Source organism: Marmota monax, unplaced genomic scaffold (genome assembly GCF_021218885.2).
Source record: "Marmota monax isolate L192 unplaced genomic scaffold, Marmota_monax_Labrador192_F-V1.1 WCK01_AAM20220418_F8-fsc00082, whole genome shotgun sequence".
Classification (NCBI taxonomy): Eukaryota; Metazoa; Chordata; class Mammalia; order Rodentia; family Sciuridae; genus Marmota; species Marmota monax.
Window position 1 is genome coordinate 2,455,994 of NW_026695207.1, and position 23,158 is coordinate 2,479,151.

General features: G+C 48.1%; 1 protein-coding gene across 1 annotated transcript in view; it reads right to left on the reverse strand.

The window, feature by feature from the left end:
• Window positions 1-23,158, reverse strand: part of Adcy2 (adenylate cyclase 2) — a 377,019-nt gene that overhangs the window by 29,769 nt on the left and 324,092 nt on the right. The window contains exons 18-20 of the mRNA XM_046430364.1: window positions 20,043-20,212; window positions 10,868-10,952; window positions 5,646-5,804 (exon numbers count right to left, since the gene is read on the reverse strand). Of these exons, the coding sequence (XP_046286320.1) occupies window positions 5,646-5,804; window positions 10,868-10,952; window positions 20,043-20,212 (414 nt within the window). The remainder of the gene's footprint in view (window positions 1-5,645; window positions 5,805-10,867; window positions 10,953-20,042; window positions 20,213-23,158) is intronic.

A 23,158-nucleotide genomic window follows, 5' to 3' on the forward strand; every position in this document is an offset into this window, starting at 1 on the left:
TTTCTGGCTTCTCTGCTGAGGTCCGCTCACCCTTCTGAACAGCTTTATAAAACAGGATCTGAGAAACCCCATGACAATTCTCTTTTTCTTCTTTGGTCCCTGAGCAACATTCAGTATTCTTTGCCCCTCAAATCCCGGCAGCCCAGGTACAGTCCTAACCACAGCTCCCAGTTCTGGGGCCCAGAGCCACCCTCAGCCTCTGCCCTGGCGTTTTTAGGTGTCAGTATCGTCCATCAGAGCTTCCTAGGACCACTCGGAGACACAGTCATGGGCACATCCTAGACTGAGACGTTCTGGTCCATTCTCTAGTCCAGAGGTGAAGAAAGTCCCCACTGTCCCTTAGGGTGGGTCTCATTCCCACTACATTCTGTCCTCCAACCCTCTTCCAACTTCTAATCTCCTGGCCACATGTTGAAGGAACTACAGCTGGCTTCCAAGCATGGCATCTGTAAATCCTGCACCATGTTTAGCACTTCCTTTGGACATGAAAGCAACTGTCCCTTTGTATCACAGGCTGAAATTCATAGTAATACCCTGTCACACACACACACACACCCTGGACTTGTTCCCTTGATCCTTGATGGTCTGCCATGACAGGTAGGAAACACCAGGTCTGAGGATGCAGACGTAAAAACACCTCCTAGAGACTAGAGTCTGGTTGGAGAGACAGCAAATATGGAGACATAACAACAAACTGCACGCAGTGCTGCTCAAGGCCCGGCAGAGATGGCCGGGGCTTCTCTGCAGGCTGGAGGGAGCCTGCTATGTTCTAGGAAATGTTTGGGACCTCATTAATTCCTGGATTTCCCAGCCTCCCAGTGGTGGTGCTCCCTCTTACTGATCCAGGCTGCATAACATGGGCTCCCACACTCGGACCTTTCCCACTGGTCTATGCAGGGACTACTTAGTACCCTGTGTCCCCGACTGTCAACTAGTACCTAGACAGTTAGAAAATACAACAGCATCTCCTGAAAGCCAAGTGCACTCTGGCCCGTCCCTCCCATGCATACAGAACGCTGTTAGGGGTTGAACTGGTGGTCCTGAGGCCCTTGTGGTTATCAGAGGAGGGAGCACTGTTTGCAAGTGGGGTTTATCCCCAAATGTCTGAAGTGGCCTCTTCTTTTGATCAAATCTTGGCATTCTCAGAAGGAGGCTGTCTGGCTCAAAATGATCCATGATTCCCCACCACCGGAATTCAGCGAAGGGTCAATTTGGTGACAAAATGCAGCCTTCTTAAGAAGCGATGAGAACATTGTTGGCCTATGGTGCAGAGGATCCAGCAGATCACCTAAAACAGTGGGGGCTCCTGGCACGGCCTTGCTCCCAGCCTGAATGGGGGCCTGGGGCTGGACCTGCCCAAGAAAGTCACAGCTGACAGAGAATTTTCAGGAAGTTATAAGTGCAACTTCCCCAGGGGAAAGAGGAGGAGGAGGCTGCAAAGCTAAGCTCAGGCACAAGTGGTCAGCTCTACGCATACGCAGTCCCAGCAGAGGCTTAGTGAACAGCATTTCATCCAAATAAAAGCTTTGTGGACTCGACTGTTACAGTGATGGAATCATTCTTGACTCCCTGTTTCTGAAGGGAAATTAATTTCTTTTGTACATATGTGCAGTGGGTAGGAGAATAAAATGACAGTCTAGAGGGTTCTTTGTGAGCATAGGTCATGGCATAAGGCATGCTATTGTTCCTAGGATTGTTCCGGAAAACCATGGAGTGAAGGATGCCCAAGAACCTGCCCCTGAAACAAAAGGTGATCATCAACTATGGACTGTGTCTCAGAGGGATATGGACACTGCCTCCCTGGGGTCCCCCAGAGCCCTGACTCCTGGGTTCTGCCCCCAGAGACTGTTCAGGCTCAGGGCAGGTATTACACAAGGAGTCAGCTGCACCAATCAAGTGGGGAATGACGCATGGATAGCTGATCTTAGGGAGGGAAACAAAACATGACACCAAGTCTGGTTGTTCTTCATTTGTTTTAGCTGTTGTTTTTCTGTGGTTTTGTTTTGTTTTGTTTTGTTGTTGTTGTTTGTTGGCCAAAGTCTTGTTTTCCTAGATTTTTTCCAAAAGACTCACAGGAAAGCATCACAAAGAGCTCATTGGAAGTGGGCTTGTGTGGTGGGTGTCCCCTGGCTGAAAGGCTGGTGCCCATGAACCCCTCATTCTCTGCATCCAGAGGCAGTGAACCCTCCACTCCCACCCGGCAGGACCCAGGGAGGCAGAGGCTGCCTAGAGTGCTTTGTCTCCAATGTCACATGGAAAAGGATGACATTGGGTTTTGTTCTCCACTTTATTCAGGCCCTGAAAAGGTGGGGAAGGAAGTTTCCCTGAAAGCTTTTGATAAATCCCCAGGCACAGAGATTCTCCAAGTTTTGCAAGAGCTTGAGGTATTTGTTTAAAAGGTAGCGAAGTCTGAAGGTTGGTTACACACCAGCACAGCTCGAAAAGTCTAATGTGAATTATTGCTTCTAAAGTTAGTAGCACTAACCTCTGAGAGACTGGAGCTCAGGTCCAACAGCTAAGAGGTGCTGGGCCTGGGCAGGAGCATTGCTCTCGGTCACCAGGAAGGGACCAGCAGGTGGAGGGAGGCTTCCACTGGACCCAGGAGCTGGCAGTTTTAACAGGAATGGGGGAACCTGCACTTGGAGAACTGCTGCTGTTGGCATTGGCCACTCTGCCCTGCCCTGCTGGAGTCTGCAGGAAGTGACGCCACTCCAGGGGTCACAGGTCCATCACAGCTAGAGCTTCTGCTTGGACCGTCTTAGGCAGAGAGGGCTGAGCAGGGAGCGCCGGCTTGGTGCTAACATTGTGGAGGGGCAGAACCTCAAAGACAGCTAGACTCTTAAAAAACACAGGCCCCAGCCCTGTTTAGCTGTGAAGAGCCACTCACAGTAAGTCCTGCAGGGTCAGAAGTCCCTTGTTAGGTCAAGAAAATGGGTTCTTCTATCTAGGGACAATGTCACACTAGGACAGGAAGTCTGATGCCTTCCACAGGAGGCAGGAGCAGGAGTTTGCTATAGTTTATGTGCTCAGGCGCGTCTCTTTGTAATCTTGCGAGCTGGGCAGTGGAACAGTGGCTTTGGAGTGTCTCTCTGGTGTACTGTCCCAGCTTTGGGAATCAGCGTCTGTTGTTCCACCCTCCTGAGTAGCCCACAGTGTCTGGGTCCTGAGAGAGATCCAAATGCTTTTCATTCACGTGGCCATTACGAGACATGGAGCCATTTGTGCCACGGTTGGGAGGCTCCACGGTTGTGCTCCTACGCATTTCCCTGGAGGGTTTGGGCTGGCCATGGTCAGGAGCACATCTGGGGATTTTGTTCCCCTAGGGAAGGAACAGCCACCTTCAAGAGCTACCACTCGGAGCGCAGTAGACAGACACTGGCCATCACAGGGGAGATTATCTTAGAGCTTAAAGGTGGGTTCCTGTGCACACACAGGGAGGTGGCTGTGGCAAGGCCCCCAGGGACCTTCTTTACTTGAGGAGGGAGGAAACAAAGCACAGAGCTGTTTTCATCTAAATGAGCTGATTTCCACTTTGTTCCTGAAGAGGTCCCCAATTGCCCATATGCAGTGAGGCAGTAGCAAGAGCAGGACTCAGCCCAGGCTCCTGACTCTCAGCTCAGACTCATGATAGGTGGGGCCAGCCTGTCCCACGACATGGAGCCACCTGAGTGGGGAGGGCCACAGGAGATGCTGTGTGCCCTTTTAATACTTCAAATGGCAGCACTGATCAGGAGACTCAGAGAGAAGTGTCCACCCTCCCTCAGAGAACCTGAGGGTCATGCGAAGGGAAGGTGCTCCCTGCTCTGGGTCTCACCAGTGTGGACATGGGCCCTGTGCTCTGCTCTGTGAAGTGCCACCTCCCCTGAACACAGCACTGTGCAAACACGCTACACTCTACCCGACACCACTGCAAAGGAAGGAATATTTCTTCTCCCTTTACAAATGGGGGAACTGAGGCTCTGACCCTGGAAGAGACTGGCTCAAGGTCACAAGAGCAGACAGAGTTGGGGCTAAGATGTGAGCTCATGGTGTATAGCTGTACGCTTTTCTCTTCTTCCTCAACTAGGCTTCCTGTGTTATTTCTAAAGGGCGACCTTAGAATAAGCCAAGCAAACAGACAAGGCAGTCCAGCCCAGGAACACCATGGGGGAGGGCCAGACCTGTGGTTGGGCCTTCACCATTACCTCTTCCTGTCTATCCCAAGGGCTCTTCCAAGTCTTCTCTAGGTGCTTTCTTGGTTCCAGGGGGAGAGTAGCCCCTAACAGCCTGGAATCTTCTCCCCATCTCTCTCCCTCCTCGACTCCATCTCCTGGCTAGTTTAGATTCAGAAGTCCCTTGCTCAGGGTGGCCATCCTGGACCCTGACCTTTGCACTCCCAGTGTCCTTGGACATAATAGGCTCCAGTACACAGGAGGAACCCAGGAGGGTGGCTGCTTCTGACCTGTTTGTCTCTACATCCAGAGCAATGCCAGCTGGGCCACAGGGCAACATGGGGAAGAACATGCTGAACTTAAAACTGAATCGACAACAGATATTTGGCTCCTCATTGCTAATGACAATAGACAGCTCCTTAACAGGTACAGTGATTTTTGTTTCCTGTGATGAACAGGCCAGTAGGCTGCTGATACACCTCCTGAGTATAGAAAATACCAGGGGAGGAAATCGTTAAGGGCACAGCCTGGAAGGCTCCCATGCCCTGCACGCTCTCAGGGAGATGAGAGAGCTGGCCTGCAGCCCCTCACGCCCCCTGCACCGCATTCCCAATTGCCACTACACCTGCATGCCATAGAGAAGTGCTGTCCCACACCATGCTGCTTTGTATTCTGGTATCATCTGGGTCGAGCTCATCTACTATTAGCTCATTTGTCAATGAGTTCCCTCTGCTACCCTCCCTGTCCACTCCTGAACCTCAGAGGCAATCTCCTAAGTGCAGTGATGGCTCCGAGTCTCTGAAGGGATGTGCACTCAGCCCTTGCTCCTGTGCATGCTTTCAAAGGAAGTCTGTCTGCAGAGCTGTGTCTTGCTCTTGTAATTGGTGATCTCTGCAATCCCACGATGTTTCATTTCATAAACCTTTTCAGCATTTTAATGACAGCCTGGTCTTTTCAGCTCGAGCTAACTATCCATTCCCGTAATGTTCCATAAAATTCCCATTTCCATCCATTCATATGGACAGACTCAAGACTCTGTTCTTGTGTCGATAACTGCTAAATGCAGTGGGTCTCACAAATTATCTCATTATCTCTGAAATTCTAAGTTCCTTAAAAGGCTCTTGGGGAAGCTGGGAGCAAGGTGCCCTGGGCCTGCAGGCTGCATGGCTGATCAAGGACTCTTGATTGGGCTCCATCATGGCTGGTGAGGAAGGAGTCCCCCACACCAGGAGAGGGAAGTAGCCACTTTGGGGGGCATATTTAGAACGGCAGCACCTCAGAATGCACATTTAGAACTTTACATAAAACCTTGCATAATGAATCAACCCCTTGCTCAGACGCTGGGTGATTCTAATGCCCTATTCTCAGCTGATGTCTCTTGACCAATCAGCATGCTCTTGAAAGTGACAGTTCCAGGCCAGCTGTGCACATGTGCGAAGTCCCACCGCACCCAAGTTCCTCCTGCCCCGCCCTGGCCCAACCCCAGGTGCTGACCTCATTCTTGAGGCTCCGGGCCAGGAAGTGCTCGGCCACGTGTGCGGGAAGCACGTTCTCCAGCAGCACGCGGTTCAGGTTCTCCATGGTCTCGATCTCCTCCCGCTCTTTTTTGAACTTGTTCTTCCATAAGAAGTCTAACCTACAGTAATATTCATTCTGTTACAAGAGGACACAGAGGTAAAGAAACAATAGGCATCGTGTCCTGCCAGAGAGTGGAGGTTTTAAAGAGAAAACAAAAAGAACAAAACCAAACCGTCAAAAGAACCCCCAAGCAGAATTGTCACCCTCCCCACAAAGCCCTCGGTCCCCCAAAATGACCCTCAATCAGCCTCTCACACGGTTTTGCCAGAACAGGTGAAGTGACAAACAAGCTGCAGAAGCCAGGAATGAGCTTTTTGGGCGGCTCATGGGTCAAAATGACAGTGAGGCTTCCCCCGTGGTTAAAGATGGCTTCAAGTGTGTGTGTGTTTCATAGTACAATATTAATGATGGAAAATGAAAGATCCAAAGTAGAAAAAGTGTCTTGGTCAATGTTTTGCATTAAAAAAAAAATGCTGTTCCTTGGTAGCAGCTCTCCTTTAGTATTTGTGAACCAGTTTGCCCCCACATGAATTAAGTAATTAAGAGTTCATTGTAAGATATGGATTTTTTCATTGAGGATTGCCTTGTACATAGGAGAATTCCATTATAGGTGGACTAAAGCATGTGATGATACCATTTAATTAAGATAGTGCCTGCTAGTGAGAACATCTGTGTTCATGTTTTATAATGCACTAAAATATGATGCTTTTTAAAATTCAGTTATCATTATATTATAGAAATGGAGAAGCCTATTTACCAACAAGGGTGCTTTTGGTCTTGGCATCGCTTTGTGCTTCCTGGGATTTAATAATTCACTATAATGAAAGAGCCTTGGCTGAGCCCCTCTGGCACAGGAGGGCTTAGGGGAGACGGTGTATTTCAGCACACACAACAACTTAGTGACAGACAAATACAAAGAAGAGCCACATGCAGTGCTTTGTTAGTTCTGTTGGTTTGGTCAATTAGAACAATGACAGTATAAAATATAACAACACACACACACACACACTTACATGCACACACTCATGCACAAATGGGAGTTTTTGAAAATCTGCATTTTCAAATCTGAAATCATCAGCCGTGTTGTGTGTGATGTACCCAAACACATTCCTCCTCCTCCTCTGGTGTGGCATTTATTTTACCTCATGTAGAAAGACATTTTCAAAATAGACTACAAGCCAGATATTTTGAAGGTTTGTTTACATTCAAGGTTTTATGCTAATGCCAAGTTCACCACCCACTGTCCTAACAAAGCCCATGCTATGCACTCACCAGAAAGGCCCTCTGACCTGGAGGACAGACTATTTACTTGGATTTGGGTGGGTAAAGCAGTGATGTGGCTGGTTTTAAACTAAAGCAGCAGAGTTAATTGGGGGGGGATTGATAAGACAGAGAACACATCCAAATCAGGCCCCAAGGCAGGAGCAGCAGCAGAAGCACCCGAAGAGAGCCTACTCCGGCAGCAACCCGCTACAAATTAGAGTGTTTTAGTTAGTTTTCTGTTACTGTAACAAAAGGCTTGTGAGCCACAACAAGATGTCACTCAGGTTTTGCAAGAGGCTGCTACCACAGCATAGGCAAGGCCTCTGTCGGTCTCCTACTAAAAAGAGATCAGTATTTTGGCACCAGCTGCACTGGGCAAAAGTGATATTTTCCCTCATCTTTCTTCTTCTTTTTTTTTCTTTAATTGGTTTTTTAATATATGACAGCAGAATGCATCACAATTCTTATTATACATGTAGAATAATTTTTCATACCTCTGTTTCCCTCATCCTTCTACCTATTTCTATGGTTTATGGCTTCAGTGTATCCCCCAAAGGGTTATGGGCTGGAAGTTTGGACCTCAGTGTAGTGCCAAACTTTTAAGAGGTGGCTCAGAGGAAGGCCTTTACGTCATTGGGAGTTTGCCCTTGGAAGAGACTGTGGGAACTTAGCCTCCTGTTTTTGATCTAATCTCTTGCTCACATTTATGCAATCACCATGATGTGATTCAGGCCCTCTCTTGTCTTTATAAAGTTAGCCTGTTTCAGTGCTTTTGTTGCAGTAACAGAAAACTAACTAAAACACTCTCTAATTTGTATCTCCATTTATATACCTAGCAATTCTATACCATCTATCTGTATCTTTAATCAATCTATCTATCCATCCATCCACCTACCTACCTATCTGCCTACCTATCTAACCTATTACCTTCCAAGCAATGCAATCTGCTTTAGAAGTCTCTCCTTTATGTTTGAGTAGCTATTATTATAGAAACTCTTGTGGAAAGACCCCAAAGGAAGACAAATGTTTCTAGCCTAAATCAGTTGTAATGAATTGAGTAGTATTCCCAAGTTTCAGGTCCTAACTGCTGGTATATATAAATGTGACCTCATGTGGAAACAAGGTATTTGTTGATGTCATTAAGTTAAGGATCTCGGGTGATCCCCAAATCCTAAAAGAACTCAAGTTCTTACAAGAGAAGAGAGAGGGAGATCTGACACAGAGACACAGGCAGGCCTGTGAGGATCCAGCAGAGGTCAAGCCTGCCCAGGGACTGTCCAGAGCTGAGAGGGGGAGCTGGGGCTCTCGGGCCACCTCACGTGCAGCAGCAGGAGAGCCCGCAGGCTTCCCTGGGCCTCCAGCCCTGCCCAGTGGCCCTGCCTCTCTTCTCGTCTCTGGATTCCGTCTGGAGCTGCTCCATGCATTTTGGAGGCCTCTTGGAGCTCCCAGGGCCTCATTCTGCTGGGACATTCATGACAGCCTCAGGGCGGTTCCATGCTCTGTCTAGTTCTGAAAACCCCCGAGGAGCTAGAACACTTTCCTTCTTTCTGTAGGTGCAAGGCAGGAGTCTCTGGGCTGGGCTACAGGGCAGTGTGCCATGCTGCTGACCCTTGGACTCTGAGCTCTCCCCCAAGATGTGGTCAGCCTCCCTCCCTGTCAGGCCACCTGCCTGTTTCCCATGGTGACTGCACCCCACTGGGAAAGCAGAGCCTCCCAGAGAGCAAGTGCTTCCTCTGTATGCAGGTGACACACAGCTTCTCCCTTCATCAAAAGAGGGCTGGAGCTGGCTCATGCTTCAATCTAGACTCGATTTTAGTACGGAGGGTGGTACTGCAGACTTTGTATGAGAGATGTACAGTGTTCTCATTAACGTGACTTAGGTACCTGGAGCAGTAGATATAGCCAGGTACTAATATGCTCAGAAAGCAAGTTCATCTCTGTCATTTCAAAAAAGATGGTCATTGGGTAGGGTGACCCTTGGGACAAGTGACAATGCAGAAAATGTGGAAATGTCCACACTATCATTTAGTAAACCTATCAGGAAACACTCAGGGCCATGAATGCTTTGGCTATGCTGAGCCCTATTTCCAATGTGGGGCGGTCATTTGTAACATACAAGTGATTTGGGACATGTGTACAGAGGCACCGCGTCATAGACATCAAAGTTGTAGCCCTGAGGACCTGGGACCTTAATGACTCATTTCAGGGTGTGGACGAAGGTCTGCCTCCTGGCCCACCTTGGTGTTCCATAGTGCCACACACAGACAAGGTAACAGGTAACCAGCTATGGCCCAGTGACTATGAAGAGTAAGTCATCTTTTAGGGAGCCACAGCTTCCTAGGCCCTTGGAGAGTCACAGTACTTATTGCTACAGTAATGGCACCAACACAGTGGTGTCCAATCAGTGTCTAACCACAGCCCTGAATACGTTTGATTACATTAGACCAGTTGAAGAGGAGGACCTCTTGTCAGCCTTTGGCCTCAAGCACCACCGTGTGGCATGGAATGTCGGGAGTCTCGACGACTAAATACAACAGGAGCATTTAATTTGACTCTGGGTTCTTAACGTGCTGGTGAAGTGATCCTAGTGATGGTTCTGCAGGAGGGACCAGGACAAAGCATGACCAGTGGGACACGGAGGAAGGATGGTCCCACCAGGGGACAGTGGCTCCTGAGGAATGGCCACCGAGGGGTTGCTCTGCAAGGAGCCTATTCATCACCATCTAATGACAGGGTTTCTGAGGAAGGACATGTCTGTGCTGTGAGTAAGAGCAGCAAGTTGATCAGTAGTGAGGAACAAACCAGCCAATGAGAAACGGGGAAAGTAATGAGAAATACAGCCTGGAGCAGCCTGTCCAACCACAAGCCCTGGGAATCAGAAAGGGAGACATGCTGAAGGCAGAGCCAGGGGGGGCCGAGGGGCTGGGGTGGGAAGGAAGGGGTCTTCCATGGCTTTACAGGCCAGGACAGCTCAGCCCAGGGACTACTGCAGTGTTAGCTCCTAGGGAAAGACACAGATCACACTGATTGGGTGGGTAGGTCGGTTCCAGATGTGGGGATGAGGGGGACAGGTGCAGGCCCTGCCCATCTGTGCAATGCCTAACAGCTTCTGGGCAGGGGAACTGGAGGCCAGATCCGAACTCACAGGTCTTAGAGGGCCTCTCAGTTAACATGACTGTTTAATAATGCACACAGTTCAGTCAGCGTCCCCCCTCTTAATTGGTTATTGCCAAATGGCATTTGCCCTGCCCATATCACAGGACTCAGAGCAGATACTGGCAGAGGACAGCTGCCTGACTTCAGGTAATACTGTCGTCTGATTGGCCTGGTACATAGGAAGAAGAAGAGTATTTCTTAAAATTCTGCATCTTCAGCCTCTCCTAGGAGAACAGAAGAAGGTAGAGGGCCCAAGGGGGGAGGAGCAGTTTCATCCACATCACAAAATAAAAATTTTTAACAGAGAGTGGTTACAAATGGCAGCAGAAGTATCCCATCCCCTCCAAACAGAAGAAGCACCGATCCATCCTGACGTACACATGGAAACCCAGCCAAGGGTGTTTCCCAAATACAATCAGCTGTTTGGAATCCATGGGGGATGCTTTTGGGGCTTATGCACATACAAAATTTATTTTTGGATTTCGCAGGAAATCAGTTGATTCATATTCCTGGCATTTACAATGTTTACCTCTTGTGGGAAAAGGGACTTTCCCTGCAGTTGCATCTAGCCCACACCCTGTGCTACCCACTTTTCTCCTGTGTGATGATTCTGTTTTTTTTTTTTTTTTTAAGAATTTGTATGAAAGAACTACAGTGCACACCAGCGGAGCATGATGAACCTGCACTCAGAGGTGTTCTATAAGGAGCAGACTCCTTACCTGTCTACCCAGAACGAGCAGCGTGATGAAGAAGATAGAGAGAGACACGGAGCCCATGGTCTTCAGGTCCTTCCAAATGCCTGGTCTAGTAAAAAAGCAAACAAACAGCCGACAGACAGACGTCAACAAAACAACATGCACACAGGGCTTAGAATCCAAGCGCCAACAAACCTGAGAACCCCCGGTGCATGTCTGGAATCCACCCCACCAAATGCACATTTCAAATGTGTCTCCAGACCAGATGCACCAAAGTACAAAATCAAACAAAAACCAACCTCCCAAATTTGAAAGCACAAAAAAGAAAAAATAATTCCAAGTTAATACAGACTCTTACTCTTTATTCGATTCTAACAAATGTGAAAGGGAGGATGAGCAGAATGTTAATATCATTTTCTGTCTACATTTGGGATCAGTATAAGTGGTATGTGGGTTCTTCAGTGCTTTCATTAGTGCTCACAGAAGGAGACGGATGACTGAAACTGTGAATCCTATGAGGTATGGGGAACTTATTGGCTACACGCTCCTCCCACTTATGAATCACACAGTTTCACATGACTTTCTATCTCGAGCCAGTTCTTACTCGTTTTCATATGACTTTGGATCAGAGATGGAAAGCCCGTACCCTGCCTGTTGCCTTCAGGTCCAGGCAGACATTTGTCACTCATCCTGGCCACGCCCAGCCAGTGACGGACAGCACATGTGTGCTGGTGCAGGAGAGTCTGCTGCCCTTCCCAGGGAAGTCCTGCATGGGCTGACAAGTGAGTAGTTCCCACATCTAACTGCAAGGAAGACCTGAACATAGAAGGGCGCCTGTCACAGAAGCAGCATAGAGTAGGTTGAATGGAGTTCAGGCCATCGCTTCCTGCTCTGGTGGGCCTTGTTTTGTAATTTATCTGGTTCCTGCATAGAGTTGGAAGGTGAATGAGGCACTAAGAGAACTTGGTGTGAAACTGAAGAGCTCAGGTGGATTGTGAGGTGGGAGAGCCTGGAGTGGGATCCTGAGCTGGGAGACCCTGGACAAACCTGTCAACACCTCAGTTTCCTCATCTGTCAAAGAGTCTTGATGCCTGCCTTAGGACTGGTGAGGGCAGCGCAGCAGATGCACTAATAAACCTGCACAAGTGACGCAGACAGGGCTCTTCATCAGTGCCACTCCTGATGTCTAGTGTTAACTGCAGGCCCATAAGGGAAGGGGTGGGGCTGGGAAGAGCTGGAGAAAAAGATGAGGACGTCCATATCAGCAAATCTCACGGACAGACTGAAAGAGCCACGTGCAGAGGAAGGACTCCTGTGGGAGCCAGGAGACATGATCACCCAGTGCCGGGGTGTTATGGCCTTGGAAACCCAAGAACCCTCCAGAAAGGTCGTGCTTGCATCAAGGCTCGTTGCTCCCTATGGAACCTGCCACCTGCTATGGGTTGGAAGAGTCCATGCTCAGCCACCAGGGGCAGGTCTCTGTCTCTGAGGGTGGTGTGGATGGCATCTCACCAGGACTGACTTCTTGAAATGGAGCTGCTCCTCTCTGGGCCAGTGACAGTCATTTCAGCTGTGCTGTCTAAAAGCAACGCTGAACTCGGTGAATTGTAAACCCTTTCTCCTACACGTACTGCAGAGACACTACTGACTGGCTAGTGAAAGCAGTGCCCACCAACTGGCGCCCTAAAGCTGGTACTGGCTTCCGGTTCTCGTGTTGTTTCATGAGCATCACATGACTTGGGAACTCCAGAGGGCCAGAGAAAGAAGCTATGCCATCCCCCATCCCACCTGTTACCACTAAAAGCTCAAACAAAGAGTAAAATGCTAACGTCCAGGTTGGGGTTTTGCAGCAGCTTCACCGTGTAACGAATCCAAGCTCCGCTTCCATTTGCATTCCCACACAAGGGACCGATTGTCCCCAAACTACAGAGCCAGCTCAGGTCCTCCACACTGATGGCCAGCAGAGCTGGGCCCCCCTTATGCACCTTAGGTCCTGAGTGGCTTTCAGTTAACACACACAATGTGTCTACAAGCCACCTGCTGTGGCAGATCCTTTCTGTGGACTCCTCACATTAATGCATTTTGAACCTTGGTTTGCAGGGAGAACCTGCCCCACCTCCCTCCCCAGATCTTGCACCTGACTTAAAGTAGGGGTGGGTGAAAGCAGGAATGTAGAGGAAGCAAGAGACAAGGGCAGCCTCGCTTGCTGGTCTGGGGAGAGGATGGGAGAAAACAGACCTAAACAGGCCTCAGAAGTAGCAAGACCCAAACGGCCTGCAGATCACTGGGCGTCCGTGCGCAGACACCTCTTCTGAAACTCTCTGTCCACAAGGAGGGTTCTGTTGTACTTTCTAAGATTTTACTCAGATTTCTCAAAAACTTCTTTTAGTTAGCAACAGGGGCTGCTGTCGTCTACCAGAGGTCTTGTCCCCACCGAGGGCCACTCATAAGCAGATCCTGCTGTGGCTCTTGAAGTCTGAGTGACAAATTCCCCATCCTTGTAGAATTCTTTGCAGACTGGGTGCAGGTGGGTGAGGTGGGCAGTTAGGGGGTGCACAGTGGGGATCTGGAGGAGATGACCAAGGCCCTGTGGCATCTCCCCCAAGTCCTGTCCAGCCTGTGGATCACCGTGAGTTTCCTAGGACTGCTGTAACAGGACACCGTGGCCAAGTGGCTCAAACCAACAGAAATGCATTGTTCGGTGGTTTTGGAGCCTGGAAGTTTGCAATCCAGGTGCCCGCAGGGCCACACTGCTCTGGAACCTGTAGGGAGCCCTGCCCCGCCTGTCCCAGCTTCTGGGCTTTGCTGGTCATCTCTGGAGCCCTTTGGCTCGCTGCTGCATCACTCCTGTGCCCACATGGCGGTTGCCCTGTGTGTCTGCCTCTTCCCATGTCCATCTTCTTGGGAGGACACCAGCCACACTGGATCAGGGGGGTCCACTTCACTCTGGCATGACTGCAGCTTAATTATATCTGCAACTACCTTATTTCCAAGTAAGTTACATTTTGAGGAACTGGGATTCAAACTTCAACCTGTCTTCTTTTGGGGGGCACAATTCAACCCCTAATCAGGTTAGCCTTTTGTATAGAAATGAGAGCCAGCTGTACCGAGCACTCTGTCGCCCTCATGTTTGAAGAGTAAGATCTGCTTTGGACTCTGCCATGTCGGGTGCTGCCACTGCTGAGGTATGAAGTGGGGAGGAAGCAGCCAGTGTAACTGGAAGGTTCTAACTGTGATTTCCAGCAAGGGGACAAGGCAGTCACGGTGCAGCCCAGTACGCTTTCTATCTGAAAATTAGACTCCAGGGATTCAGGCTCCCAGACACGCCTGCAGCACAGGGTAATGTGCAGCTGGCTCTCTGCCTGAGGCTGGTGCAGAGCAATCTTCCTGGCCCACAAGTTTCAGGGTCTCTAAAGAGCAACATGCCCTAAGGAACAGGCTGAGAGGGTGGAGGGATGACCCGGTGACCCAGCCGCTGACCTAAATGCAAAGAAGGCGAGTAAAACAGGACACTTGTGTTATTCTTAGGAGGAAAGCAGTCTAGCATACAGACACAAAAAGATGAGTTTACTTTTAAAACTTTGCATTTTTCTAGGTAAAATAAAATCTTTTTGTTTTTTTAATGGAAAGTCCCCAAACAAACCTAGTTTCTGTTATGCTGCAATGAGCAGACAGATTGCAGTAAAATCAGGTCTTTTCAGCTCTTTGGAGGATAGAATTAGTCTGACCCTGGGGACATGGACCCCCAGACCCATGGTATAAAGCTGAAGCCAAGACGGGGGCACTGTCCCTGTTGCCACCCACCCTCACCCTCACCCTCAGGGTCTTTAGGAGGGGTATCTTTTGGCTTTCTAGGCTATCTCTGTGCCACACCACAATCCTGACTTTGCCAATGAGAAGTGCCTGGATTCCTGGGAGCCCGAATGTCAGATGATGCAGAAAGGGGGGTTTTGTGTAATATGATGAAGTTTCTGCATCTGACTTGGCACAGGCTGTGGACTAAACCACCTGACCAGAAGATAGGACTGTCAGAGCAAAGCAAAGCAACCCCCCAGAAACATCTGGGGTTAAAATGAATAAGGGAAACCAGAGGCAGCCCCCGGCTGTCGCTGCATCCTCATCCAGGTCTGGTTTGGGTGGGGGGCTGCTGAGATGCATGGGGTCCTTCATCACCATGGTCCCACCTGCTGTTTCAGCATCCTGATGAGCTCTTGGGGCTCTCCTGATGAGCTCTTGGGGCTCTCCTCCCCCCCCCCCAGCCACCAAGGTAGTGGCAATGTCCAGGCCCACTGACAGTTGGTGATGAAGCAGAGGACAGCAGCTCAGCTAGGAACTGCATGCACAGAGTGCTCAGTAAAACCAAGGAATCGAGGGACAAGGTGGTGGGTTGGGAATGGGGCAGATCCCCTAAGGGTTTTCTAGACTCTTTCATGACCTGGTTGGACACAGGTTGACCAGCCTCCTATGCAAATTTCCCAGAGTGCAGCCCAATGTTCCACTGTTGCAAACACAGATGCCACAAGGTCAGACTCATGCTTAGAACAGAGCCCTGGGTACGAACACAGATCAGGAAGCCATATAAGTGGGGCTGGAGAGCTGTGCTGCCCCCAGCCATGGAGACAACAGGGCTTCCTGATTAACGCAGCCATGGTTCATTTTGTGGAGCAACTGGTTCTAAGGAGAAGAGCTGTCGAAATGCGATCTGGTGCCTTGGGCTGTGCAGGCACTTGGCTTCCTCGCTTAAAGAGCTGATGGCGGGGAGCAGGTATCCGGCACAGTCTGTGGGCAGAGGCTTTGCACGATCCTGCCCCCTAGTTTAAGTCAAGCAAAACAAAAGCTGAGGCCTAGAAGTCAAATCTCTGCCTGCAGAGGAATACAGTCCCAAGATGTTTTCTATTTCGGGTTGGATCAAGGGGCTAATTACTAAGGGTTGCTTTCTGAAGAAGGAAAGAAAGCTTGGTCGAATTTGAGTGAAGGTGCTTCATGGTCTAAGTTGGGCAGCAGGAATTTCCTCCCTCTCTGCTGCCAAACAGAGAAACATTTTTATATTATTGGAAGATGGCATGGAGTGGCAGAAACAGGCAGGATGGAGAAAGCTGATATTAAATCAGAAAGTAACTTAAAAATTTTGATATTAACTCAAACATAGGGAGGATGTAGATTTGGACTACATTTTTCATTTACAAGAGGGAAAGTTAAGAGGATTCCAGGTGCTTGGGAATACCCACAACTATCTCAGAGGGACAGAAGTACAGTTCTCCCCTGTCCTCTCCTGGGTGTGATGAATTCCGCAGTTCTTCAAGATTCAGATTCAATATTGATTAATTCCAGGTTGGACAAAATACATCACAGTTTCTCAAGTTCTAGTCCCTGGGATTTTCAAGACACAGGGAAACACAGGGAAAGGGGAATACCACACTCAGGTCTTCACTCACAGCTCTCGATGATATATGGAGATCCGAGCATCTCCATGGCTCTCCTGGACAGGGAGATGAGGTGGAAGGAGGGGCCACACAGCCATCCCTACAGTGACAGTCCTGAGATCCTGGATGTGACTGCTGCTTAAGCATGCATCCATGTGTCCCCACAAAACATTGATTTTATTCAGCTAAAGTTCCAACACAGAGCAGGGTACTCTGCAGGGCTCCTAGTGGATCTTCTGAGGAGCTCCCCCTTCCCCATGCCTTTCTAGAATTAAAAGAACAACATCTCCAGCCTTCTAGAAAGTTAAGCTAATGCCTGGGTCCATGTGAAATGATAACACCCACCCCCTGAGGCTTTCCAGTTCTGCAAAAACAGAAACTCACAAAAACCTGACAGCATCTTTCAGGCTCTGTAGCCAGCCTTCGTCATGGGAAGAGGAAGTGTTTTTGAGAAAAAAGCATTAGCGGCAATATCAACTGCCATTAACGTCACCACCAACCTTGAAGAGCACTCAGGGTATTTAATAGCTAAGAACTTGGGGAAAAAGTGACCTGTTATAAAAACTGGAACCGTGAGGAACTCAGTAAAATATTTTGTACTACAGACAAAATGGAAGACTGTTGAAAACACCTAGGAACTAGAAAACATCTTGTTCTGGACCTTCTGAACACCACAAACACCCTCACCATGAGGCGGCTCATCAGAACCCCGTAGGGTAAGCACTGGGATGCTGTGGACATTACATCATGATGGATTTTTGATGGCACACCCTCTCAAAGTCATCTTATTTCCTTCTGAAAAGTCTGATTTCCATGTTCATGAATCTGTAAAACTATCTTTGATGCCCTGTTCTGAATTATTCCCTGATCTCAATCCCTATTTCTCCTGTTTGCTTTGCTAACATTGCAGGCAAAAATGCCCTGTGGGTTTGTATTGTTTTGTTGGCTGGTGGCTGATCAATGTCAAATTTGGTCAGTAAAGGTCCCTGCCAAAGGGCCATGGTGAACCCATACAGAACAACCACGCTGTCCAAACTGTGATCCGTTTCTGGCACTACATTTAAGTAGAGAAGCCTTCTCCAAACTTTGTTATGAAAGTTTAAAGACATCAACAAAACTGATGTGGTTCCTGAAGAGACATGTCCTTAATGAGCTGCAGTGGGCTCTGTCTTCAGGGAAATGTGAGGAGAGTGAGTCCCTGGCCAGCACTTGGGTCCTCTGGATTGTCCAGGAGCACGTCCCACTCTCATTCATCCATTCACAGAGTTTGTTAAGCACCTCCAACATGCCAGCGTCACTGAAGTTGGTTCAGAGCTTCTGTTTTGCTTGGTTGGAGAGAGAGTGTTAAAGTCCTTGGCATATACATCTCAGAGATGCCTGATTCACCCAGGGGACCAAGACAGAGGAGATGCTCAGTCTTTGCGTATATGTGAGCTGAGAGCCAGAAGCTCAGGTAGGTCCACTGAGAGCACTCATTACCACTGAGGAGCAGGCCAGGGTCTCCGTGGGCAGCAAGGATGCTGACCTGCCACAGCCAAAGCACAGGGCCCAGGCAGACCAGAGCAAGAGGCAGGAAATCAGGAGTGGGAAGGGGATGTGGTGCCCAGAAACAGGACAGCAAAGAGATTGGACTGAGCGCCATGACTTCAGTGTCAGGGACTGGCCATCGGGAAGTGAGTGCTGTTGGTCTCCTTTCCGTCAGCTTCTTCTCCAAGGGCACCCCTGGGCACCATGCTAGAACAGAGGAGTTCTCTTGGGAGCATTCTGTTTTCACATCTGTGAGAGTCGTGTCAGCATCGGGACCCTAGGTTGAGGATGAGGAAACCTTTCCAACCACTTGCTGGAGGGAACATGACTTTGGTTGTGCATCGGGCATGAGTCACAGGGCAGTTTCCAATGGGCACTGAGCTGGAGGAATTGGGAGTGGGGGTCCTCCACTCCTGCTCTCCAGGGTCTTTTGTTGGTGGCGACCTTTGGGCTGACGTTAGAGAAGGTCTGTGGATCCTGAGGTAGCATGTCCTTCTGCCATGGTGTCAGTGACATGCTCTTCTGGCACAGGAGAGCTCTGGGATTCTGTGCCAGCTCATGCAGGCACTGCTCAGGAAGTGCCAGGAACCCCGGGGGAATTAGGAACTGCAACACAGGTGCGTCCCCTGAAGAAGGTGCTGGCTTCAGTGTCGGGGAAGTGAAGGTGTCACTGACACACCCACAGGAGCCTCCTTTGGCTTCAGGTCATTAAGGGCCAAACCAAGAGAGGCTTTGGCCACAAGAGTGCTCTGAAACTTAGACTCTCCTCTTCCTCCATGGGACACTGCTCCTGCTGCTGGGGCTCCACTCAGGGATCCTGTGCCTCTTCATGTGCCTCACTTGGGTCCCCAGAAGGAATCTGTCCCCATCAAAAACTTGCTAATTTGATTTTTTCTTTTGCTTTGAATGTGAAACACATCCTAGCACTTTAGATTTAATAATGGGAGCTTTAGTAGCATCATCAATAGCTTTATGCAAAGATCAGCAAGGCTACATTCATTTAGGAACAGGATAAAGGCTCTCTGCACACAGTAGAGATATTAAAGCATTTTTGCTTGGCAAGTTAAGAATTTATAGGAAAATTAACTTCTGATTTCATTCTCATCTTGGCTGGGGAATCATAATTTTTTTTCATACACTTCTGCATTTTCACAATTCCACTGGCCTCAGCTTGATGATAGACCATCAGGGTTCCACAGTGGAGGATGACGAAAATTAAATCAGGAGAAAAGAATTCCCTGCAGTGGTGCCTCTAAGGAGCTGGCCCTGGGCGGAGCATTCCCAGCGAGGGGAACCTTCTGCCCACTGGACCAGTGGCCTGGGGCCGTCAGTACAAACCTTTCTGCAGCAACACATCTATGTAAATATTTAAGGCATTCATTTGATGTTAAAGCACATAGAGAATGTGAAAAACTCGGAAAACATTTTGAAGCCAGGGTGTCCATCAGCAAACTGACATCTGCCATGAAATGTTTGATTATTGAGACGTGAAACGGAGAACATCACGATGAATTAAAGGTGTTCTTTTCAAGCTGGGGATTAAAACTCACCCTAAGCTGATGGAAGTAATCAGATAACAGAACTTCACAAACCCGACTGAGTACACCTGACAGGCCAGCCCTCCCCATGGACCCTTCTTGCTGCCCTGGTCCTGAGGCTGGGACGGTTGATGGGATCTTTTCTCCTGGAAGTCAGTTACTTAGGTATCAAAGAGTTTGATCAAAGAAGTTTCCCCTCCCCACAGCAGTTTCTCCTCCCCACAGTGGAATTTTAGGAAATTATTACTGAGAAATTTAGCACTATAGCTTATGAACATGACTACTTATGTTGCAGTATTTTTGTTCTGAATTGGGGCCATGCTCTCCTGGAAACATTTGGAAATTTCTAGGGACATTTGTGGTTGCTGAGTTGGAGCAGAGGGATGGTGATCAGCATCCAGTGGGTGGGTAGAGGCTGTATGTCAATGCACGGGATCAGTCCCCACATCGGAGACTATTCAGTCTCAAATGTCAGCAGATTGCTCCTAGCCATATGGTTCAGATTACAGTGCAAATCCTCACCACTTCACACTTTCTAAGTGTATGAGATGATATGGATTCTACGTAATCGATAGTAAAAACACTCACATCTCCCTGAACCATCCCTTCAACCAGCTTTCTTGGAGCGAGTATGAGTGATACGGCACTGCCCATCTGCACCCAACACCCCGTGAGAGAACTAGAGACGGAGGAGGAAGAGCAAGCACTCACCTCTCAAACAAGACCTGGCTGTAGTCGTCCAGGACGTGGGCGTGGGTGTGCAGAAGGATGGTGTTGTAGCCCACCAACGCCACCGTCATGAGCAGCATCTTCAACTCGTAATTCACCCTCAGGAACACCGAGCAGGATATCAGCCCCAGAATGCAGCTGTATATGAAGTACTGGACAGGAGACAGGACAGACAGCCACTGAGGACCTCTCTCTACAGGGAGATGCTGACCATCGAGTTGGGGGCCAACGTCAAGCTCACGGGGTCAATTTGCGAGCTGGCTGGGATAGCAGGCCCCTGTTTCTACCTCTGAGTCAGAGCCAAATGCCTGAGTACATTTGATTTTTGAAAATTACTCATTCCACAGCTTTCTGATCCATCCTGGCATGATAAATAAAAATAAGCACATACATTGCCAAACACTTTTTGAAAAAAAAATTTTTTTAAAAAATCCTACATTGAGGATATTCCACAGGCAAACATCGTTTATTTCTTTGAAAACGAAAGTAGTTATGATGCTTTCTACATTCAGGGAATTTTTAAAAAGTATAGTACATAGGATCTTTGGTGTTTGAAATTCAATAAATAAAGCAAAATGAAATTTCCCACAAGGAGTGTGAGAAATGCTGGTTTGCAACCTGGCGGTCCCCTCGTCAGTGGGGTCAGGGGTCCCTCATCAGTGGTCAGGGGTCCCCTCGTCAGTGATCAGGAGGATCCCCAACCACTCTCTAAAGCCCTGCAGTTGCCCTGGAACCAGCAAAAGAGTGAAGCTCCCAGGTGGCGCTCCTGCCCCATCTGATGGCCGAGGGGCTTATTTTGACAATTAAGGCAAAACCGTTTCTTCCTCATGTCACTCTCAGGAGGGACGAAGACCCCACCTCAGCAAACTCTTGGGAAAAGTAAATATGACAAAGCAGTTCAGAACAGGGCCTGCCTGGGGAGAGCTATATTGTAACAACCTGGGGCTCTTTGTAAGTTTTGACTTTTAAAGGAATTCTGTCACTAAAATTACACTTGGAAACCACTGTTGTACTCAAAGTTTTCAACCAGTGTCACCGAATCGAATGAGAAGTTTCGTAAAAGGGTATGTATATCAATGGGTATATGTGGGTTTTGGAAGGACTGGGGGGTTGCGGCAGGTCCCCACAGGACCCCTCATTTGGAACATGTGTCAATACCTATAAATAATGTTCGAGATCTCACATTTTAAAATTCATTCCTAGGCCTTGGGAAAGTACCCACATTTCAGGAACACCACCTAAAATATTTACGCTAATGACAAGCAGTAGTCCAATTTCTAATAACTAGTCTTTCAAGGATGTTCAGAGCTGTGCAAAATGTGGTCCGCCGTTACAGGTAGTTTGGGGAAGCCACAGACAGCCAAGAGGGATGAGTGGAGAGGGAGAAGGTGAGGCTGGAGCCCTGCTGACCAGCTGTCCCATCCACATCATTCAACCCACCAGGAAGAACGCTCAGGGGTCGAGAGTTCTGGCAGCTGGCCACTGAACTGACTCCTCTTAGGATATACTTACCAGTAACCTGACTGCTAGTCATGTTTACCACTTTTGATGTAATTGATGAAATCAGCTTATGTTTTATGTCAAGTAATAGTTGCTTTGTCTCAGGGTTTTACTGATGTCTATGGTCCTCTGTTTCCTCATCTGCAAAATGGGAATTTGAATAATATCTACTTCCTGAGGCAGTTTATTGAAGGAGATAGCATTGTACATAAATAATGCCCACTGTGGTGTGAAGAGCTTCTGTGACAAAGATCCTTTATGGGTAATTGCATTTGGCATTTTAAAATGACCTTTCCTCCTTGCTGTGGAAACAATACATTTGATGTTAAAGAAGGACCTATGAAAATGAGGGTCTCTAACAATCCCCAAAACCACCTTAGCTAACATTGCTAGTTTTTTGTTTGTCTTTCTAGTCTTTTTTTTTTTTTGCTACTAATAATAATCAGGGTTATTATGTTAGAAAGTGACGATCATGCTATTTGGAAGTTTTAGATAGTAATTCTCAATTAATAATTTTCCATAAGTGCATATATTTTTATGTTACTAAATATTTTTACAACCTCTATCATAAAGGCTGGGTGAATTTTACAGTGTGGTTGTAACAAAATTTATTTAAAAATTGCTTTTAGTAACTTTTGAGGTCTTTTCCCTGCTTTTTGTGGCTAATATTATATGAATACCTTGACAAACACCTCTGTGTTTGTCCATCTTTAAGACTAATTTCCAATATTAGTGATGCAAGGAAAAGAGTCCACCTGTGTCTGGGTTTTCTTGGTGGCCTATAGTTGGCATTAAGAAGAGCTATGTCACTTTTTGCCGCCCCCAGCAGGGAAGGGGTACTCCTACTCCTCTCTGCTCACCTGCCAACCTTAGGCATGATGTAACGTGGGTTTGAGAGAAAGGACTGTGTGGTGCACAGCTTTGTGGTGTCCCTGGAGACCTCTCAAGGAGGGAGCCAAGGTGCTTCCAGGCTCCTCAGGGACTCTGAGCTCCTGAGTTAATCCTGAAGCTTCCATGCAGACAGCCCCTGTGGACAGGTGCCTCCCTGGCAGAGCTGACCAGAATCTGCTTTCTGGGAACTCAAGGTTGGAAGGAGGGAAGCCTGCTTACTAAATCCTACTGAGATTTTCAATACTCTACCATGCACTTTGTTCATCTCTTTTCAGGTTAAGCAATGCTGTCTTTCCCATCTTGGGTTTCTAATTATTTATTCCAATTGCAAAGATAATAGACGAACCTAAGTGAAATTCATAGTGATGGTCTTATTCCTTTAATGATGGTGAGCTGTTCTACCCAAATATATCAGAGAGATTTTTAAAAATTGTTCTTGCCAGCTATACTTTCTTTTCTATAAAAAATGCATTTTCACTTTAAACTTTCAACTTAAATTGCCATGTGAATGCTGGGAAGAATTACTTGGCGTTCTCTCCCCACTGGGCTGTGGATCATGTGGATGTCACCGGCTCCAGGAGGAGGAGGCAAACCATACGGGAAATATTTATATTTGTATATTTGCAGATGCTCCCAGTTGCCCCCTGGGGATTACAACCAGAACACCCTCGTGGTGAATTCTGTCTCTTACTTGTCACGCAACTTAA